General features: G+C 44.1%; 1 protein-coding gene across 1 annotated transcript in view; it reads left to right on the top strand.

The window, feature by feature from the left end:
• Positions 1 to 18,362, top strand: part of DOK5 (docking protein 5) — a 52,837-nt gene that overhangs the window by 23,258 nt on the left and 11,217 nt on the right. Inside the window, exons 5-7 of the mRNA XM_040438362.1 lie at positions 10,932 to 11,046; positions 14,232 to 14,351; positions 14,829 to 15,018. Coding sequence (XP_040294296.1) covers positions 10,932 to 11,046; positions 14,232 to 14,351; positions 14,829 to 15,018 — 425 coding nt within the window. The remainder of the gene's footprint in view (positions 1 to 10,931; positions 11,047 to 14,231; positions 14,352 to 14,828; positions 15,019 to 18,362) is intronic.

The following is an 18,362-nucleotide window of genomic DNA, read 5'->3' as shown; positions in this document are numbered from 1 at the left end:
CAACCCAATGCAAAAAAGAAGAAAAAGTCTCAAAATAGAGGCAAGACCAGGAAAATCCCATCGGAAGACATTTATCAAAGAAAAATTGACCATTAAAATGCAAACCCAAAGAATTAAATCCCTCAGGATGTACTGGTAATAAGCGAAAAAACACCCTTTTTAATATCTGTCTTTGCCATAAAACACCCTTTCCCAAAAGAATGGAATAAAGCAACAGCATCATCAAAAGATGTATAAGATACTGATGCCATTTCTTTATCCAACGTATCATTAAGTGATTCCTTTAACGGATAAGATAGGTGATGTATTAATCTAAACTCATTAGGATCCTTTTTAGGAACTAAGCCTAAGGGCTCGTTCACACGACCGTGTGATGCCTGTTGCCGTATTGCTGACCGCACTTGCGGATCCGCAATACACGGGCACCGTTCCGTGGCCATTCCGCATCACGGATGCGGACCCATTAATTTCAATGGGTCCACAAATCCGGAGATGTAGAACGGTGCTGAACGGAAAAACGGAACGGAACACTACGGAAGCACTACTGGGGTTCCGATCCGTGCTTCTGCACCGCAATAAAATAGAACTTGCTCTATCTTTTTGCGGAACGGAGGGATCACGGACCCATTCAAGTGAATGGGTCTGGGATCCCCATGCGCCTGCCCCATGGACGGTGCCCGTGCATTGCGAACCGCAATTTGCGGTCCACAACACGGGCACAGGCTTTACACATACGAGCCCTAAAGGTGATATCCTAAAATCAGAAAAAGGTGGGGCATTAAATGGGCCAGCAATCCTACCTTCTTTTAATTCTTTAACAATCTTTTGCACATGCCGTCTAACTGGCAAATTATCAAAGATTATACGACCTTTACCTGTAAACCTGGGAACAGAAAACCCACAAGAAAATCCGCTATGAATTATTTCCGCATTCAGCCGGTCTGGAAACAATTCTAGCCATGGCAACATTGTTTTCCCATTTCACTGGCGTCTGGCGTCTGGCGTCTGAGCTTTTAGAAAAATCTCCACTGTTTTGGATTTGCAAGGTTGTTTGATTTGATTTTTTAAAGCATCGAAAGATAGGGTGCGGACCAGCACAGAAAGAACACTCATGGCGGTATCTACAATTACTACAAAACAAACTCCTTTTTCAATATTAGCGCCAGACACCAATGAATTACTCGGCTTAGCCTGGAAACCCATTCGCTGTGGCAACATCAGGCTAAGCCAAAGGCCAACATCTTTAGATCCCCAATTTATATTGCTGTGCACCGCCAAACTTCTGGCAGAAGGTTTATAATTTAAAAACCATGTAAGGCCACCAAAATTCCAGTATGCCTCTAAAATCGAATGCATATGCTGGAACAAACCAACACAAAGCAGCAGATGTTTTGTACACAAAACCGAGGAATGAATGCAAAAGCCCTGCAGTCAGTTATTAAAAGACCGTGGCGCAAACCTTTTCCTATCCTCCTCTTTATCATCAACCTTCTTTTCATTTTCAAATGACTCTTTGGCGGAAGGAAATAGAGATAAAATATCTACATACTCCTTCCTCCAAATCTTTTCTTTCACAGTTTGCAATAAATGAAACCCCAAAGGAGAACCTTCACAGGTCATAGACTCCTTTAGGCAGGTTTCAGATACTCCAACTCTGTTATCTGCTGTTAATTTAGGGTACTTTCACACTTGCACTAAACTTTTCGGAACTGCCTGCCGGAATCCAACAACGCAAGTGTGAAAGTACCCTTAGGCCCCTTTCACACTCGCGAGTATTCCGCGCGGATGCGATGCGTGAGTTGAACGCATTGCACCCTCACTGAATACCAACCCATTCATTTCTATGGGGCTGTTCACATGAGCGGTGATTTTCACGCATCACTTGTGCGTTGCGTGAAAATCACAGCATGCTCTATATTCTGCGTTTTTCACGCAACGCAGGCCCCATAGAAGTGAATGGGGTTGCGTGAAAATCGCAAGCATCCGCAAGCAAGTGCGGATGCGGTGCGATTTTCACGCACGGTTGCTAGGAGACGATCGGGATGGGAGACCCGATCATTATTATTTTCCCTTATAGCATGGTTATAAGGGAAAATAATAGCATTCTGAATACAGAATGCATAGTAAAATAGCGCTGGAGGGGTTAAAAAATAAATAAATAATAATTTAACTCACCTTAATCCACGAGCTCGCGCAGCCGGCAACTCTTCTGTCTTCATCTTAGCTGTGTGCAGCAACAGGACCTGTGGTGACTTCACTCCGGTCATCACATGCTCCATCACATGATCTTTTACCATGGTGATGGATCATGTGATGGACCATGTGACGACCTGAATGACGTCACCACAGGTCCTGTTCCTACAATCAGCAAAGAAGGAGACAGAAGGAGATGCTGGCAGCGCGATCAAGTGGACTAAGGTGAGTTAAATTATTTTTATTTTTTTTAACCCCTCCAGCGCTATTTTACAATGCATTCTGTATTCAGAATGCTATTATTTTCCCTTATAACCATGTTATAAGAGAAAATAATACAATCTACACAACACCAATCCCAAGCCCGAACTTCTGTGAAGAAGTTCGGGTTTGGGTACCAAACATGCCAATTGTTCTCACGCAAGTGCAAAATGCATTACAATGTTTTGCACTCGCGCGGAAAAATCGTGCGTGTTCCCGCAATGCACCCGCACATTTTCCCACAACGCCCGTGTGAAAGAGGCCTTACTCTGCTGACGATCAACCACTGCAGCAGCTGGTAAATCACACCACACTGCTGCAGGCTGATTAACCTGTGTGGGCACCAAAGCTGTAGCCCATTCAGAGAATAGCTTAGCTAAGCTAAGCAGAAGATTACTATTTATATTCCCTATGTTGGTTGGCAAAGTAGCACTCTGCCCACATGTCTCCACACCTAAATCTTGTACTGGGTCCACGATGGCTGTGCTGGAAGCCGGCTGTGGCACTCTACTGAAAACCCCAGACTGCAATCCAGCCCGTCCAGGGGAGGAGCGCCTGCTGCCGCTTCTTCTGTTCACCACTTCTGAAGGGGATCTTCTCAGCCTCTTTATCCTCTTCGAGACCCGTCTTGGCTCTTCAGTGCTATGGGAAGCGCTCCCTACTGCAGTTGCTCTCTCTCCCTCAATGACGTTACTCCACTGTGCGTCGTCATGTGACGCCTCTTCCTCTACAGCCGACGTGCTGTCCTCCAAGCAGCAACACAGCCATGCCTCTCCTCCTCTTGATTTGGTGCGCACGATGAGTTTCTTCAGGAGATCTTCCATCTGGCCAGTCAGTAGTTCTTTTTCTTTACTGCTCCGCCGGCATCATTTCTCGTTCTCCTTCCCCGACACCACTGGCAGAACACTTCGGCTCTTCTACCCTGTACCGCCCAGGACTCCGCTTCCACTGGTCCAGTCTCCTGCGACTTCCACCGCTGCTGCTTCAAACATCAGCGCCGCTGCTGCGCTACTGCCGTCGCTCCACCTTCTGCCCAGCAATGCCGGCGCAGCTAAAAGCTCTTTTGCTGCTATGCCGGCAATCCACTGGGTCTTCACACGGCATCTTCTTCTTTCAGGGCTCAGCGACGGACAAGTTCCGGACCCGCTGACCACCTGTAGAAATACTCCAAATTCCCCCTACTGGACCTTGACTGACCAATCACCACCAGGGCAGAATACAGGTACCTCAGCAATAGGTAGGCAACGAAACACCAACCAGAATTGTTCATGAAAATTCACCTCAGATGAGCTGTAAAATATAAGCGCAGATAATGAAAAAACATAAGGGGGGGGGGGACAACAGTGACAGGATTCCAATACCTAACATGCTCAAGGTCACCATGGTGGGGACTCTGGCGTACGCCTTCGTGCCCACTAACATTATGAGAGGCAGTCAGGACCTTTGCAAGGGAATTACAGTGACAACTATGATTTTGTCATCACACTCTTCGGACGCATTTATCACACATTAGTGTAAGGCCCAGGAAGAGAAGCCTTTAATGCCGCATAATTATGCCCCACACAATGTGCAGTGGCTATGCATGATCACGACTTGGTATGCTTCCCGCTAAATAAGTGATATTTGCGGCCATAATCATTAGTGGAGAAGGCAGTAATTGAAGCATATGAAGGATTGGCTAGTGACGATTATTAATGCACTATATTTACTGCTGCTAGTAATTATGCCCGGGTTATGTCAGACCGACATGGTGTTCGGAGAGCTCAGCCACTCTCAGCGGCCCCTGAACCCAGCAGAGAGAATGTTTTCTATTCTAACTGTCTTTCACCTAGCTTCTTCTTAAAGCAGTATAGAAAATATTAGGGGAGATTTATGATGAGGGGAATGTTATAGTCAATTTGCACCAGATTTATAAGATGTTGCATGTTTGATAAATTTGTTAGATATGTCAAGAGATGTCACACTCCCCTACTGGAGTGGAAATTGCAAAATTTTTGTGATTTAAAAAAAAAGTCACAGTTGATCAATCTGCCATGCACTTAAATAATAATAAATATTACTGGTTTCTTTATAATCATATTTTCTGTCTGTGAATAAACCAGTAATAGCTTTTAGGGGGGGAAAAAACCACTATTATCATGCTCAGATGATTCAGCCCGCCTCCTGGTGCTCCAATTGCTTATTTGCATATGAATAAAAACATAGATATCTCTGCAGCTATTTATCATACAGACAAAAGAAAGTTATAGTTTTAATCATCATGATGAGCCCTACCAGCCAGTATGTCAGGTTTACTAGGGTTGATCCTGGTGACAGAGCCTCTTTAAACATAGCATTTCTGTCCTGGAAATGTACTTTATGCATCCGGATAATCCTGGATCCCAACCTTCTGTCTTCCTGCTATAAAGAGACGATGTTATATTATGGTATATATGCCAGGGATTAGAGAGGAGATCAAATATGGTAAAGAGCATTAGAGTGATGAAGTAGTTTACATAACTGCATAGTATGAGAGCGTACTCTATATAATGTATGTACTGTAGGGTGGGTGAAAGCTACCAGAAATGTTGTTAGTGAATTTACATTGTTTAACATAGTTACATAATTAAAAGGGTTAAAAAAAGACATAAGATCATCAAGTTCAACCAAGGGATGGGTGGGGATGTGAATTTTAGAAACAATTTTTAAAACTGTCCATTGTTCATGCTGTGACCACATCCTTAGATAGACTATTCCAGAGATTTGCATCCAAAATGGCCGGCTCACAGGGAAGAATGTCAATAGACACTTTATTAAAACATAATATCTAAATACACATATATAAAAGTATGAGCTTAAACCAATATGTATATGTATTCCACAGATTTACAGTTCTTACAGTAAAGAAGCCTTGACCTTTCTGGAGACTGAACCTCCAGTCGGAAGCAGTGCCCCCTTGTCTTTTGAGGGGATTTTACATGGAGCAGTTTTTCACCGTATTTTTTGCACTGCTGATTTATACAGTATGGGGGAGATTTATCAAACTGGTGCACAGTGGAACTGGCTTAGTTGTGCATAGCAACCAATCAGATTCCACCTTTCATTTTTCACAAATCCTTTGGAAACTAAAAGGTGGAATCTGATTGGTTGGTATGGGAAAGTAAGCCAGCTGTACTTTATACCAGTTTGATAAATCTCCCCCTATATTTGTATCGGTTAATCATGTTGCCCCTTAGACGTCTCTTCTCAAGACTAAATAAATGTTATTCTTTTAATCTTTCCTCATAACTAAGACCCTCCATGCCCCTTATCAGTTTAGTTGCTCTTCTTTGCACTTTTTCCAGCTCTAGGGCATCCTTTCAATGAACTGGTGCCCAGAACTGACTGCATATTCCAGATGAGGCCACTGCCCCACCAAAGCTTTTAATACATGACAATATCCTTGTAGCTTTAGAAGCAGCTAATTGACATTGTATGCTGTTATTTAGTCTAACATGTTATGTTCATCATGTGTATTTTCTCCCTCAGAATATGGACACTTGCTAGATCTCAAAGATCTGTTGAATTTGAATTGCGCTTTTTTCTTTTGTTGGGCCCACTTATTGGGGGAGGGGGGTTAATACGCTCCATTTGTGAATTTAATTGGCTTAACCTGTGATTAATGTAAAAAGTGAAAATCATACATAATCTAGTACAAGACAATCTCTTTCTAACAAAGCTAGAACCAGCCCTGTACCTCAAGTGCATCCAGAGCACTGCCCATTGCTTTGCAACATTTTCTTCAGGCTGGCAGCTCAGGGGCTGTATCCTTTTTGCTGCAGCTCTCTCCCTATCACAGCTCAAGGGGCATGTCCTTTCCGCTGCAACTCTCTCCCTGTAACTGTCACAGTTTCTAACAGTCGGTATGGCTGATGGAAGAATGGAACTGAGCATGTGCGACCATCTCAGTAGGTAGATGAGCATATTACCATACAGATTAAACACCAGGGGCCGCTATTATAATAAAAGAAAGGGAATATCTTAACTGGAGCATTTTTGTATCAAAATTACTAAAGTAACTAGTTTTTCATGCTCAATTATGTGTCATTTAATGTTGGCACAGTTCCTTTAAGCTGTGTTTTTAATTATACTGTGCTTGTATCTTAAAAAAATATTCCAAGTAATGCTGATGCGTTAAACTGGGCATACACTGTCAGCCAACAGCTATCTCTTCTAATCCTCTCATACAGTATATATGCATGCTCAGCTCAGCCGAGTATGCATACGTAGCGAATTGTGAGAGGGGAGAAAGGGGATCCACTGCTAAATACATCTGGTAGCAGCTCAACTCCTGAGAAAAAAATGGATGAAGCAATTGAAATCCAAAATGCCCAATCGTTATCCCTCTGATCAGTCATTAGGGAAGAGTTGGGAAGTCACCATCCACAGGTTAGGCTACATCTCCGCTTTCCCTTTTCACTATTGAGATCCGTCCTAGGGAGGAAAACGCTTTAGTTTTGTCCCCATTCATTGTCAATGGGGACAAAAATGAACTGAAGGGAATGGAGTGCACCAGAATGCACTCCGTTCCGTTTCATTGCATTCCCATAACGCACACACACAAAAAAAATAAGGATCCGCCCCCCCCCCATTGACTTACAATGGTTTTAGAGATTCGTCATCGCTATGTTAAAGATAATACAACCAGATCTTAGGCCGACATAAATTAACCCCTTAAGGACACATCAGAACAACAGAGAGAATGGAGCTCAAAATGCCAAATGATGAATATTATAAATATTTTATTATGACATAAAAAGACATCACAAATTACATACAAAAGATGCAGTAGGGCAGGGAACAAAAAAGGATCAGGGAGAGGAAAAAACGGTGCCACCCTGGGAGGGACACTCTGGTCATGAATGATAATGTATAAGATCAGCGGGATAAATATATGGTAAAATGATAAATTACCCGCAGATGAAAAATAAATATAGATGAGAAAGGCGAGTCAAAAAATAACTGCAAAGCCCACACTAACATGAACATACACTCCCGGCCAGCAGGTAGAAACCCTAGCAAGTAAGTGAACATCCAAATGGAAAAGAACTGGGATGTGGAATAACAGATATGACTCATCAAAAATCAGACCAGGAGGGGACCAACCAGGATGGCGCTACCCCAACGCGCGTTTCGGCGTGCCTTCGTCAGGACAGATCGTTAGCACAGATCTGTTCAGCACCATGGACAGCAGGATGCCTGAGAAGGCGTCCTGTTGCCATGAGAACCTTCCCCTTCTGCCACAACTGAGAAGACGGGGAAGGGGAGGGTGGGGGCCTCCCCCTGTGACCCCATCCTGTCCGGGGGCTGCAAAGGCACAGCAGCCCCCCGAAGGGAGAGGGAGGGATCTCCCTCCCTGATCACCACTTCCATACAGCGGTCCCTAAGGAACGCGGCATGGAAGAGGTTAAAACGGCTGACATCTGCACAGATGTCAGCCGTTTGAATCAGAGTGTCAGCAATGAGCTGACACTCTGATTCAACTGCTCGGTCATCCTGAGAATAAAAGGGGGGCGGGCGGAAGATCGCAATCCTCCCCCCCGCTGCGCCCGCAGGCACAAAAACACAGAGGGCTGCAGGGTGGGGTGGGGGGGGGGGGGTTAACATCGAAATATAGGCACTTTGATGTTTCTGATCCCTGCGGTCACGGACCGCAGGGATCAGAAACTTGCATAAGCGCTACAAACCACAGGTCTGAATTGACTTGCGGTTTGTAGCGATCAGCAATGCGGGCGGGGGGTCACAGGACCCCCCTAGGCATTGTCACAGGGTACCTGCTGAATGATTTCAACAGGCACCCCGTTCCGATCACTGCCAGCCGTGTGGCAGTGATCAAAACTACACAGGATGTACGGGTAAGCCCTATGTCCTACCAGTACCTGTACGCCCTGTGTCCTTAAGGGGTTTGTGTATGGCTGGGTTTAAGATGGAGGTTTTGCATATATAATTCAGTTTTACATAGTAACATAGTTTATAGGGCTGAAAAAGACATTTGTCCATCCAGTTCGGCCTGTTATCCTGCAAGTTGATCCAGAGGAAGGCAAAAAAAAACTGTGAGGTAGAAGCCAAATTTCCCCACTTTAGGGGAATAAAAAATTCCTCCCCGACTCCAATCAGGTAATCAGAATATCTCCCTGGATCAACGACCCCTCTCTAGTAGCTATAGCCTGTAATATTATTACGCTCCAGAAATACATCCAGGCCCCTCTTGAATTCCTTTATTGTACTCACCATCACCACCTCCTCAGGCAGAGAGTTCCATAGTCTCACTGCTCTTACCGTAAAGAATCCTCTTCTATGTTTGTGTACAAACCTTCTTTCCTCCAGACGCAGAGGATGTCCCCTCGTCACAGTCACAGTCCTGGGGATTAGGCTACTTTCACACTAGCATTAATATTTTCCAGTATTGAGATCCGTCATAGGGTCTCCATACCGGAAAAAACGCTTCCGTTTTGTCCCCATTCATTGTCAATGGGAAAAAAACTTAACTAAACAGAACAGAATGCTCCAAAATGCATTTCGTTCCGTTCTCATACCAGAGAGCAAACTGCAGCATGATGCGGTTTGCTTTCCATCCTGGGATGCGGCACAAGACGGATCCGTCATGACCGACAATGCAAGTCAATGGGGACGGATCCATTTTCTCTGACACAATAGAAAACTGATCCGTCCCCAATTGACTTTTAATGGAGTTCATGACGGATCCGTCTTGGGTATGTTAAACATACAACCGGATCCGTTCATAACGGATGTAGATGGTTGTATTATCAGTAACGGAAGTGTTTTTGCTGAACCCTGCCGGATCCAGCAAAAACGCTAGTGTGAAAGTAGCCTTAATCTGTTGCCTCTGGAAGGAGGCGGGGGGTTCTCTCCTGAAATACAGTTGGGGATCTTGTTCCTATTTTGTGACTTTCAGTCTGTGACCTCCGACAAAGGCCTCTTGCACACGACCGTATGGCTTTTTCATTATTTTTCGGTCCGCAAAAAATACAGATGACGTCCGTGTGCATTCCGTTTTTTTGTGGAACGGAACAGCTGGCCCCTGATAGAACAGTACTATCCTTGTCTGTTATGCGGACAATAAGGCTACATACACACGAACGTTGTTTGTTTCCCTGTCCATTCCGTTTTTTTTTTTTGTGGATAGGATGCGGACCTATTCATTTCAATGGGTCCGCAAAAAATGCGGACAGCACACCGTGCTCTGTCCGCATCAGTATGTCCGTTATGTAGCTCCGAAAAAAAAATATAACATGTACTATTCTTTGGCGCTCCCCTTTCACGTCACAGGAGGCTTGACAAAGCGCGATTGTTGCGCGAAACGGCTGTTGCCTTTTTCTTCTGTGAATTGTGACCCGCACCCGCTATATTTTAACCCGAATAAAGCTACAACTTGATGAAGATTCGGTGAGTGCCGCCTTCTCTTTTTTCTTCTACTTTTGATGACATTTGGCTTTCCACTCTGGCTGAGCACCACTCGATTTTTTGCATGGTTGCTGACAGCAAGTTTACCTGCACCGTACCGCGTTCAGTAGTGTCGGCTGTGTTTTCTCCTTTGTATTACTATTCTTGTCTGTTTTAGGCATTGTTACAATGGATCTGCAAAAAAACGGATGGTATAAGGATGTCATCCGTTTTTTTTTGCGGATCCGCAAAACACATACGGTTGTGTGCATGTGGCCTAATAAGACATGTTCTATCTTTGAAGAAACAGAAACGGAAGTCATACGGAGTACCTTCCGTTTTTTTGCGGACCCATTGAAATGAATGGTTCTGTATACGGTCCGTATACGGAACGCAAAAAACAGAGCGTAAACGGAAAAAAATACTTTTGTGTGCAAGAGGCCAAAGCCTGCACACTCCTGTCCTGAAATACTCTGTGCAGCTGTATACATTTGATGGCTACTATCCCACTTGCACATTTGGTCCTAGTAAGGCTTGACTCAAGACTATTATAAATGTCTTTTCATTGTCCACTACCTTAAAACAAAAGCAGGTACAGTAGATACACTGACATGATTTTATTTCATCATCCATGGCAACTAGCAGAGAGGGATTTGTTGGTGAAAAGGTTAATAAGTTTGGTGATGGTGGACGGGGTCAGGCTGGTCACCGCTGTCAGCTCTGTTCCCATAATTAAGCTGTTTGTACATTTTGCAGGCTCTAATCAATATGTGTTTCTGTGACATGAGGCAGGGTCAGAGGCTGCTGGACATACAGCAGGGGAAAGCTTATGTCTGAGCGCCACGAGTATATTATTCTCTAGGATTGATTCCTGGGGGGATCTGGGAAAGTTCAGTGACAACCAGTATGGCTGCTACTAGAACACACAGCTTTCCTAAAGTCATGGGTAGTAAACCTGGTGGCCATATTAGTTATCACACTTATATTTACTATAGATTTTTAAAATGTCTAATAAATGTCTACTAAATTACTGCACATCCAACTCTTTGTTCCAGGTCACAGAGCTCAACAATCTAAAAAGCATTGTTAGACTCCCTCAAACCACCAAGAAGCATGCGGTGGGAATTTTCTTTACCGATGACACCTCAAAAACATTTGCCTGTGAATCAGGTAAGAATCCTCCTCCCCCTTCCCGTTAACGTAAAGGATATACTTTACCTATGGAAGCTTGGTGACATCATGATGCAACATGGGGTGGAGCTCTCCAGCATGGTTATCATCAGTAACAGATGGAATAGGTGATACTGAAATTGAATGTGTGTGTTTCAAAATGCTGAATGGTTGTGCAATGAGCCCCTGAGGAGCTAGTGCAGAGGATGGGAGTAGTAGTTGCCCTGATTAAGTGTTGTGTCACAGTGTCGTACCTCAGGCCGTCGCTCCCTGGGGATTGGTGCAGTGAAAAGGGTGAATTGACGGAATCGAGCAGAGATTGTAGAACAAAGAACATCTTTCTTTACTGAGTGAAAAAACAAGTAGCAGCACATTCATCAGCGGTTCATACAAAGTGCAATCTCTTCTCCCAGATAATGAGGTATGGTAGCTGGCAGTGTGGCAGAAGATGACACTCAGAAGTTTGCTAGCTAACGCTGTCTCTCTCAAGATTCCCTTCCCTACGGCTGGCATGTGTGCCTGTAGGTGTCCACTGTATGATGCAGGCTTTTAGCTATCTCATCTTGAACTGTAGTGATGGTGTCTTAACGTGTCTCCCAGCACCTTGCAGCAGTCTCTATAGTTTTATTGCTTGATCACTGCGTTGACACAAATACACAGTAGTTTACAAATGTTCTGTAGCCTGGGACCCTGCAGGCTCTCTGGAGCAGTTGTCCTCCTAGATGAGCCACTTCTGTGGTCCTCAAGGCCCTGAGCAGCGGGAACTAGATCACATGCCCCTTCACTCTGTACTTTCCTCTCTACGCTGAAACTAACTTGATCTGCCCCTCCCTTAGCAGGAAGTCAGTAGAGACCACTGCCACCAAGAGGGGAGGAATGACATGGTAAGTCCAATTCCTGCTGCCAAACACTGCCAACCTTCTGCCATCAGATGGTGAACAAGGTGTATAGCATGCCATTACATTTCATTTACATTACAAACTATTGCAGTTACAGTAGTATTCCCCCCAGGTCTGGGGTACTTCAGTTGCGCCTTGGGGTGTGTGTGTGTGGGGGGGGGGGGGGGGGGGGGGGGGAAGGGGTGTGTTACATCTCACATTTAAGACCCTCCTCTTTTAGCCAGAACAAGGAGAGTATACAAGAAGCATCTCTCTGATGGTTCCTGGTACTTTCATGCATTGGCTTTAATCGACACAGTCTAAAACTTCACTTCCCCTGTGGTGGCACTGCTATTAACTCTTGCTGCTGGGTTCCTGTGCAGATCACATATAGTCACTCAGGAAACTCTGTGATCATCCTATTTTTCACTCGACCCGTCTAGTAAAAGGGATTGGACACAGTGATTGTATATAAATTGTAAATGATTGTTTAATTCAAATGTTTCCACCATTAGTTATACAAACTAACTGATGGTGGGGTCTGGTTGGGAATTGGTAATAGGCCCCGTACCTTCTGTCAAATCATGAGATAGCAGAAGGGGTATTTTCCCTTTAATAAAAAATTACACAGCACCAGCTGTTGATGAGTATTCACATGTATTTCCTCCCTAGGTAAGCTACAGGTTAAAGGCTATCAACACCTTTGGGGGCATGTTTTTTTATTATCGCATTCCACTCATTTTGGGCTACAAATCATTTTTTAAATTGGTCTTTATAAAAAAAAATTGTCATCTTGTGTGTATTTCCAGAGTGGCAGGCTTTTTGTTCACAGTGTCCCATTAGCCCTGACGTGTAGCCCTTATCTCTGGACAACTAACAGCTCATAAACTCTTATTTAAGTCATATTCTTATCAGTTTCATAAGAACTGAGCTATAATGTGTGTTTATGAGCTGTCAGGAATTCAGAGATAACGGCTACACATGAGCTGTCATAGCATCTACCTGACGGGACTGTGAATGGAAAGCCTGCTGCTCTGCAAATACACAGAGACTGACATCTGTACAGAGAAAATTGGCGAAAAATTTGAAAAAAAAGATCGATTGAAAAAAAAATTTGGAGCCCAAAATGAATAGAATGCAATAATAAAATAAATTGCCCCCAAAACCCTTAAATTAACCCTTTATAGGCCCCACACACTATGGAGTCACTCACATCAGGCACCTTTTGATGTTATTTACACATCGGATGAAAGTATTCTGGTCTCCATTTTCAACTTAAATTAAATTAAGCCTGAAAGCCAGATGTGAAATGTATTGACCGTTTCTGGAGACCAACGATAATTCACTTATAGAAGGAGGCGCGGTCAAGTGAGAGACATAGGGCAACCTTTGTTCAATACAGCTGGAGCCGCACCAATTATATCATTATCACTAAAAATACATTTCACATTTGGGGGAACAACAACTTTCAACTATGTGAGCGGATCAAGTCTATATGGATTTTTGGCATCTGCCTATACATATAATTGTTTCCATTCAGTGGCAGCAAGCTGAAAGCTAGGAGTTAAAGCACAATGGCCCAGATTTACCTGTAGATGGAGTAAACTTGGGCTTCAGAACGGTACCAGATTTATCACAGGGCCTCAGGCTGGAGGACACTTTTCTCGGACTCTATACCAGCTATTGGTTGGCTTACTTTGAGACAGATTTTGACCCCAGAATTTATTTCCAGTGAAACTCGGCCTCTTCTGCTAAGCCACGCCCCCTTTCAAGCAAGTCGGAAAACATGTACAAAACCTCACTGTGGCACAACTGTGCCAATTTGTACCAATTTTTAGAAAGATTCTAGGTGCAGAGACATTAGTAAATCTGGGCCAATATCCGTTCTAAAGTTGCTAAACCCTTCGTTATACAATGATTAAAGAGGGGTATTACCGCCTAAGACATTGATTGCATATCGCTATGTCCTCCTATCTACAGAATGGGAAACACACAGCGCATTCGCAGCCACCCTCCACTCACTGATATGGTCCAGTGCTCCCATAGTGGTGAGTGCAGGGTGGCCACACATGAACAGCTGCTCACCCTTCACATTGGGGGGGCTGTTCTGGGGATAGGAGCAGGTCCAAGAGGTGGGACCTGCCCCTATCTGACATCGAGAACACATCCTAGCAATATGCTATCATTGTCTGAAATGGGAATACCTCTTTAAGTCTTATGACGTAAGACTGGACTGGCCCTTTAATATCGGAGTTTAGTGGCGCAATGACTTCTATGAGATAACCACTACTTTGTGTTTTCCCGCAGAGCTGGAGGCTGATGAATGGTGTAAGGTGCTGCACACTGAGTGTCTCGGGACCAGGATTAATGACATCAGTTTGGGAGAACCAGATTTGTTGGCAACTGGTGTAGAAAGAGAGCAGAATGGTGAGAGAGAGTTCTTGACCACCACACACACCGGTAGCTGCATGTACTCCAACCATATCCAAAGCTGCACAGATCTGCGGACTTCTGATACCAGGAACCCATTGGTATTGTGCAGACAGACACACCTCTAACAGCTTATCTGAGATCCCATAAGGCAGTGTGTTTCATTGTGGGAGATGTAGGATTTCTTTACTCCTCCAGGCTACTGTAGATTGCACCACATACTCAGTACAGGGTTCAGCAGTGAAATGGGAAATTCTGTAAAAAAAAAATAATAATTGTGCATGCCGCTTTGGATGTGACTGGAGTATAAGCATTTCTTCCGTCATTGACTGATAATGTATGTTCACAGCCACACACTGAAATCCATGGCTGCATTCAGGTTATGTAATCTGGGGTCAACTTGGTTCTTACTGAATGTCTCTATCTTAACTCTTCTCATAAAGATTTTTGACTTACATTCTGTTTTTCTCCCAGAGAGATTCAATGTGTATTTGATGCCATCCCCTAATACAGATGTCCATGGGGAATGCACTCTTCAGATCACGTTTGAGAACATTAGCTTATGGGACGTGCAAAACCCCAGGCTGAAGCTTGTGTCTTGGCCGCTAAGCTCACTGCGGAGGTACGGGAGGGACCCAGCCTGGTTCACTTTTGAAGCCGGCAGGTGAGTACAGACAAGCAGGGGCGGGTTAAGTGTATCATAGGTCCGGGCCTGTTGACCCATCTTGGGCCCCCTCCTTCCATTTGTTTGACCATCCCCTCTTTCACGCCCTGCCCCATATTTATTTTTTCTTGTAAATATTAATGAAAAGTATGTATACCACATATACACTCACCTAAAGAATTATTAGGAACACCTGTTCTATTTCTCATTAATGCAATTATCTAGTCAACCAATCACATGGCAGTTTCTTCAATGCATTTAGGGGTGTGGTCCTGGTAAAGACAATCTCCTGAACTCCAAACTGAATGTCAGAATGGGAAAGAAAGGTGATTTAAGCAATTTTGAGCGTGGCATGGTTGTTGGTGCCAGACGGGCCGGTCTGAGTATTTCACAATCTGCTCAGTTACTGGGATTTTCACGCACAACCATTTCTAGGGTTTGCAAAGAATGGTGTGAAAAGGGAAAAACATCCAGTATGCGGCAGTCCTGTGGGCGAAAATGCCTTGTGGATGCTAGAGGTCAGAGGAGAATGGGCCGACTGATTCAAGCTGATAGAAGAGCAACGTTGACTGAAATAACCACTCGTTACAACCCAGGTATGCAGCAAAGCATTTGTGAAGCCACAACACGCACAACCTTGAGGCGGATGGGCTACAACAGCAGAAGACCCCACCGGGTACCACTCATCTCCACTACAAATAGGAAAAAAAGGCTACAATTTGCACGAGCGCACCAAAACTGGACTGTTGAAGACTGGAAAAATGTTGCCTGGTCTGATGAGTCTCGATTTCTGTTGAGACATTCAAATGGTAGAGTCCGAATTTGGCGTAAACAGAATGAGAACATGTATCCATCCTCTGATGGCTACTTCCAGCAGGATAATGAACCATGTCACAAAGCTCAAATCATTTCAAATTGGTTTCTTGAACTTGACAATGAGTTCACTGTACTAAAATGGCCCCCACAGTCACCAGATCTCAACCCAATAGAGCATCTTTGGGATGTGGTGGAACGGGAGCTTCGTGCCCTGGATGTGCATCCCTCAAATCTCCATCAACTGCAAGATGCTATCCTATCAATATGGGCCAACATTTCTAAAGAATGCTATCAGCACCTTGTTGAATCAATGCCACATAGAATTAAGGCAGTTCTGAAGGCAAAAGGGGGTTCAACACCGTATTAGTATGGTGTTCCTAATAATTCTTTAGGTGAGTGTATAGTATAACACCTTCAGCCCCTCATAGTATATAGTATAACACCCCCAGCCCCTCATAGTATATAGTATAACACCCCCAGCCTCTCATAGTGTATAGTGTAATAACACAGAGTATTCACTATATAATATTACACCCCACAGTATTATATAGTATAACATCCCACAGTATACCGTATATAGTATAACACCCGACAGTATACAGTATATAGCAGTGATGGCTAACCTCCGGCACTCCAGCTGTGATGAAACTACGACTCCCAGCATGCGCCATTCATTTCTATGGAGTTCTGAGAACAATCATGCAAGTGTGCATTTTGGGAGTTGTAGTTTTACCACAGCTGGAGTGCCGGAGATTAGCCATCATAGGTATATAGTATAACACCCAGCAGTATACAGTATAACACCTCACAATATACAGTATACCACCTCCTAGTATACAGTATATAGTATAATACCCTACAGTATAACTCTCCAGAATATATAGTATAATACCCCACAGTATACACTATATAATATAACTAGAGATGAGCGAATCGAAGCTGACGAAGTGGAATTCGATCTGAATTTCAGGAAAAATTCAATTCGCACCGAAGCCGAATTTCCTCACGCTTAGTGGTAACGAATCGCATTTTTTCCTAAAATGGCTGCTGCACATACAACGGATGGTTAGGCCCGCGTCAGGGGTATCCCTTACCATTTAAGAGGTTTTTACGATATGTGTCCCTCTGTTAGAGCAAGTTGTCATGACACCAGTTGCATTGCTGCAACGAGGACCTGGAGTTCCCTTAGTAGATGGAATAAGTGTAGATACCCAGATGTAGGATTGCCAGAGTGGTGTAGAGTGACCTAAAATCTCCTTGAAGGTTTTGGATGCACGTGTCATGGTGCTCTTACCTGGATATCCTTGGATCCCAGACGTGGTTGTCCGAAACAGTGATAAAAGAGTCCAGACTTTTCTTAGCATTTTACACAGCTTTACTTTGCATAAACTTGCATCAAGGAACAATCTTCCAACTCTATCTTGGTCATCAGCAGGTTTTGGCATGAAAATGGCAAGCAAACACAATCAGCTCTGCTACATCTGTACTCTCTGAGCTCTGCTATGCTGGCTGTGTTAAATAGGAACTTTCCATCTTCTGCTGGAACTTAGTTTTCAGTAGTCTGTCTCTTACTTTAATCCTAGGAACTTCTTCCTGGCTTCAAGCTTACTTAGCTTGGCTTTTAGGAAATGCAAGCCCAAGAGCGGACATGCAACCATGTAGAACTCACAGGCAGGGCCTCTCCAGCAGGGACGAGACCTGCTCCTTCCCCAAGGAGAGGATCCTCGAGACACGTCCTGTCACCAGGAGGGGTAGGCTGGAACTCACTCCTAACTAATCTCCTCCCTAGAGGGAGCAAGAGAGATGGAGAGAAGGTTCCATCCTCTGCTAACCAGCACTGCGAAGTTTGCTGCCACCTGCTGGTGAACCAGGCACATTACATGTTAACAGTATTCACAAGGAAATATATACACACATATTGCAGGGCATGATATTAGATGTACAAAATGACACAGGATTCACCATTTAGGATAGTGGGGCACAAAAGAGGTGGTAATGCCACTCTGGGCTATTACACATGGAGCAAGGAACTCTGGGAAAGTGGGATCACCCATAATGCCATGCATGCAGCCAATCAGCAGCCAGCCAGCCCTGTGATGTCACAGCCCTATAAATAGCCTCAGCCATCTTGGATTCTGCCATTTACCAGTGTACTTAGTGCAGGGAGAGACGTCAGCAGGCGCTAGGTACAGTGTTAGAAAAAACTTCATTGTGCTAAAAAAACGATTTACAAGTGCAGGGAAAGGATAGGGAGGAATCATTCCACAGCATTTATGTTGAGCAGGGTTCAGTAGAGGAGGTTACAGCCTGGGTAATAGGAACAATCCTATTACACCTTGCTGCACTGACTGGGCACCATAATTGCCATTATACAGCTCTGTAATTCCAGCAAACCGTTCTTGTTATTGGGGTGTTACAGGCATTAACAGGGTTTATTACAAGGAAATATTTCTACGTCTTATTTGCCCTTGTGCGATGCAGTTATATGTTCTACAGCATTTTTTGGCTTGTATTAGTGGGAAAAAAGG

The sequence above is a fragment of the Bufo bufo genome, chromosome 6 (assembly GCF_905171765.1).
Source record: "Bufo bufo chromosome 6, aBufBuf1.1, whole genome shotgun sequence".
NCBI lineage: Eukaryota > Metazoa > Chordata > Amphibia > Anura > Bufonidae > Bufo > Bufo bufo.
This window is presented reverse-complemented; position numbering and strand designations above follow the sequence as displayed.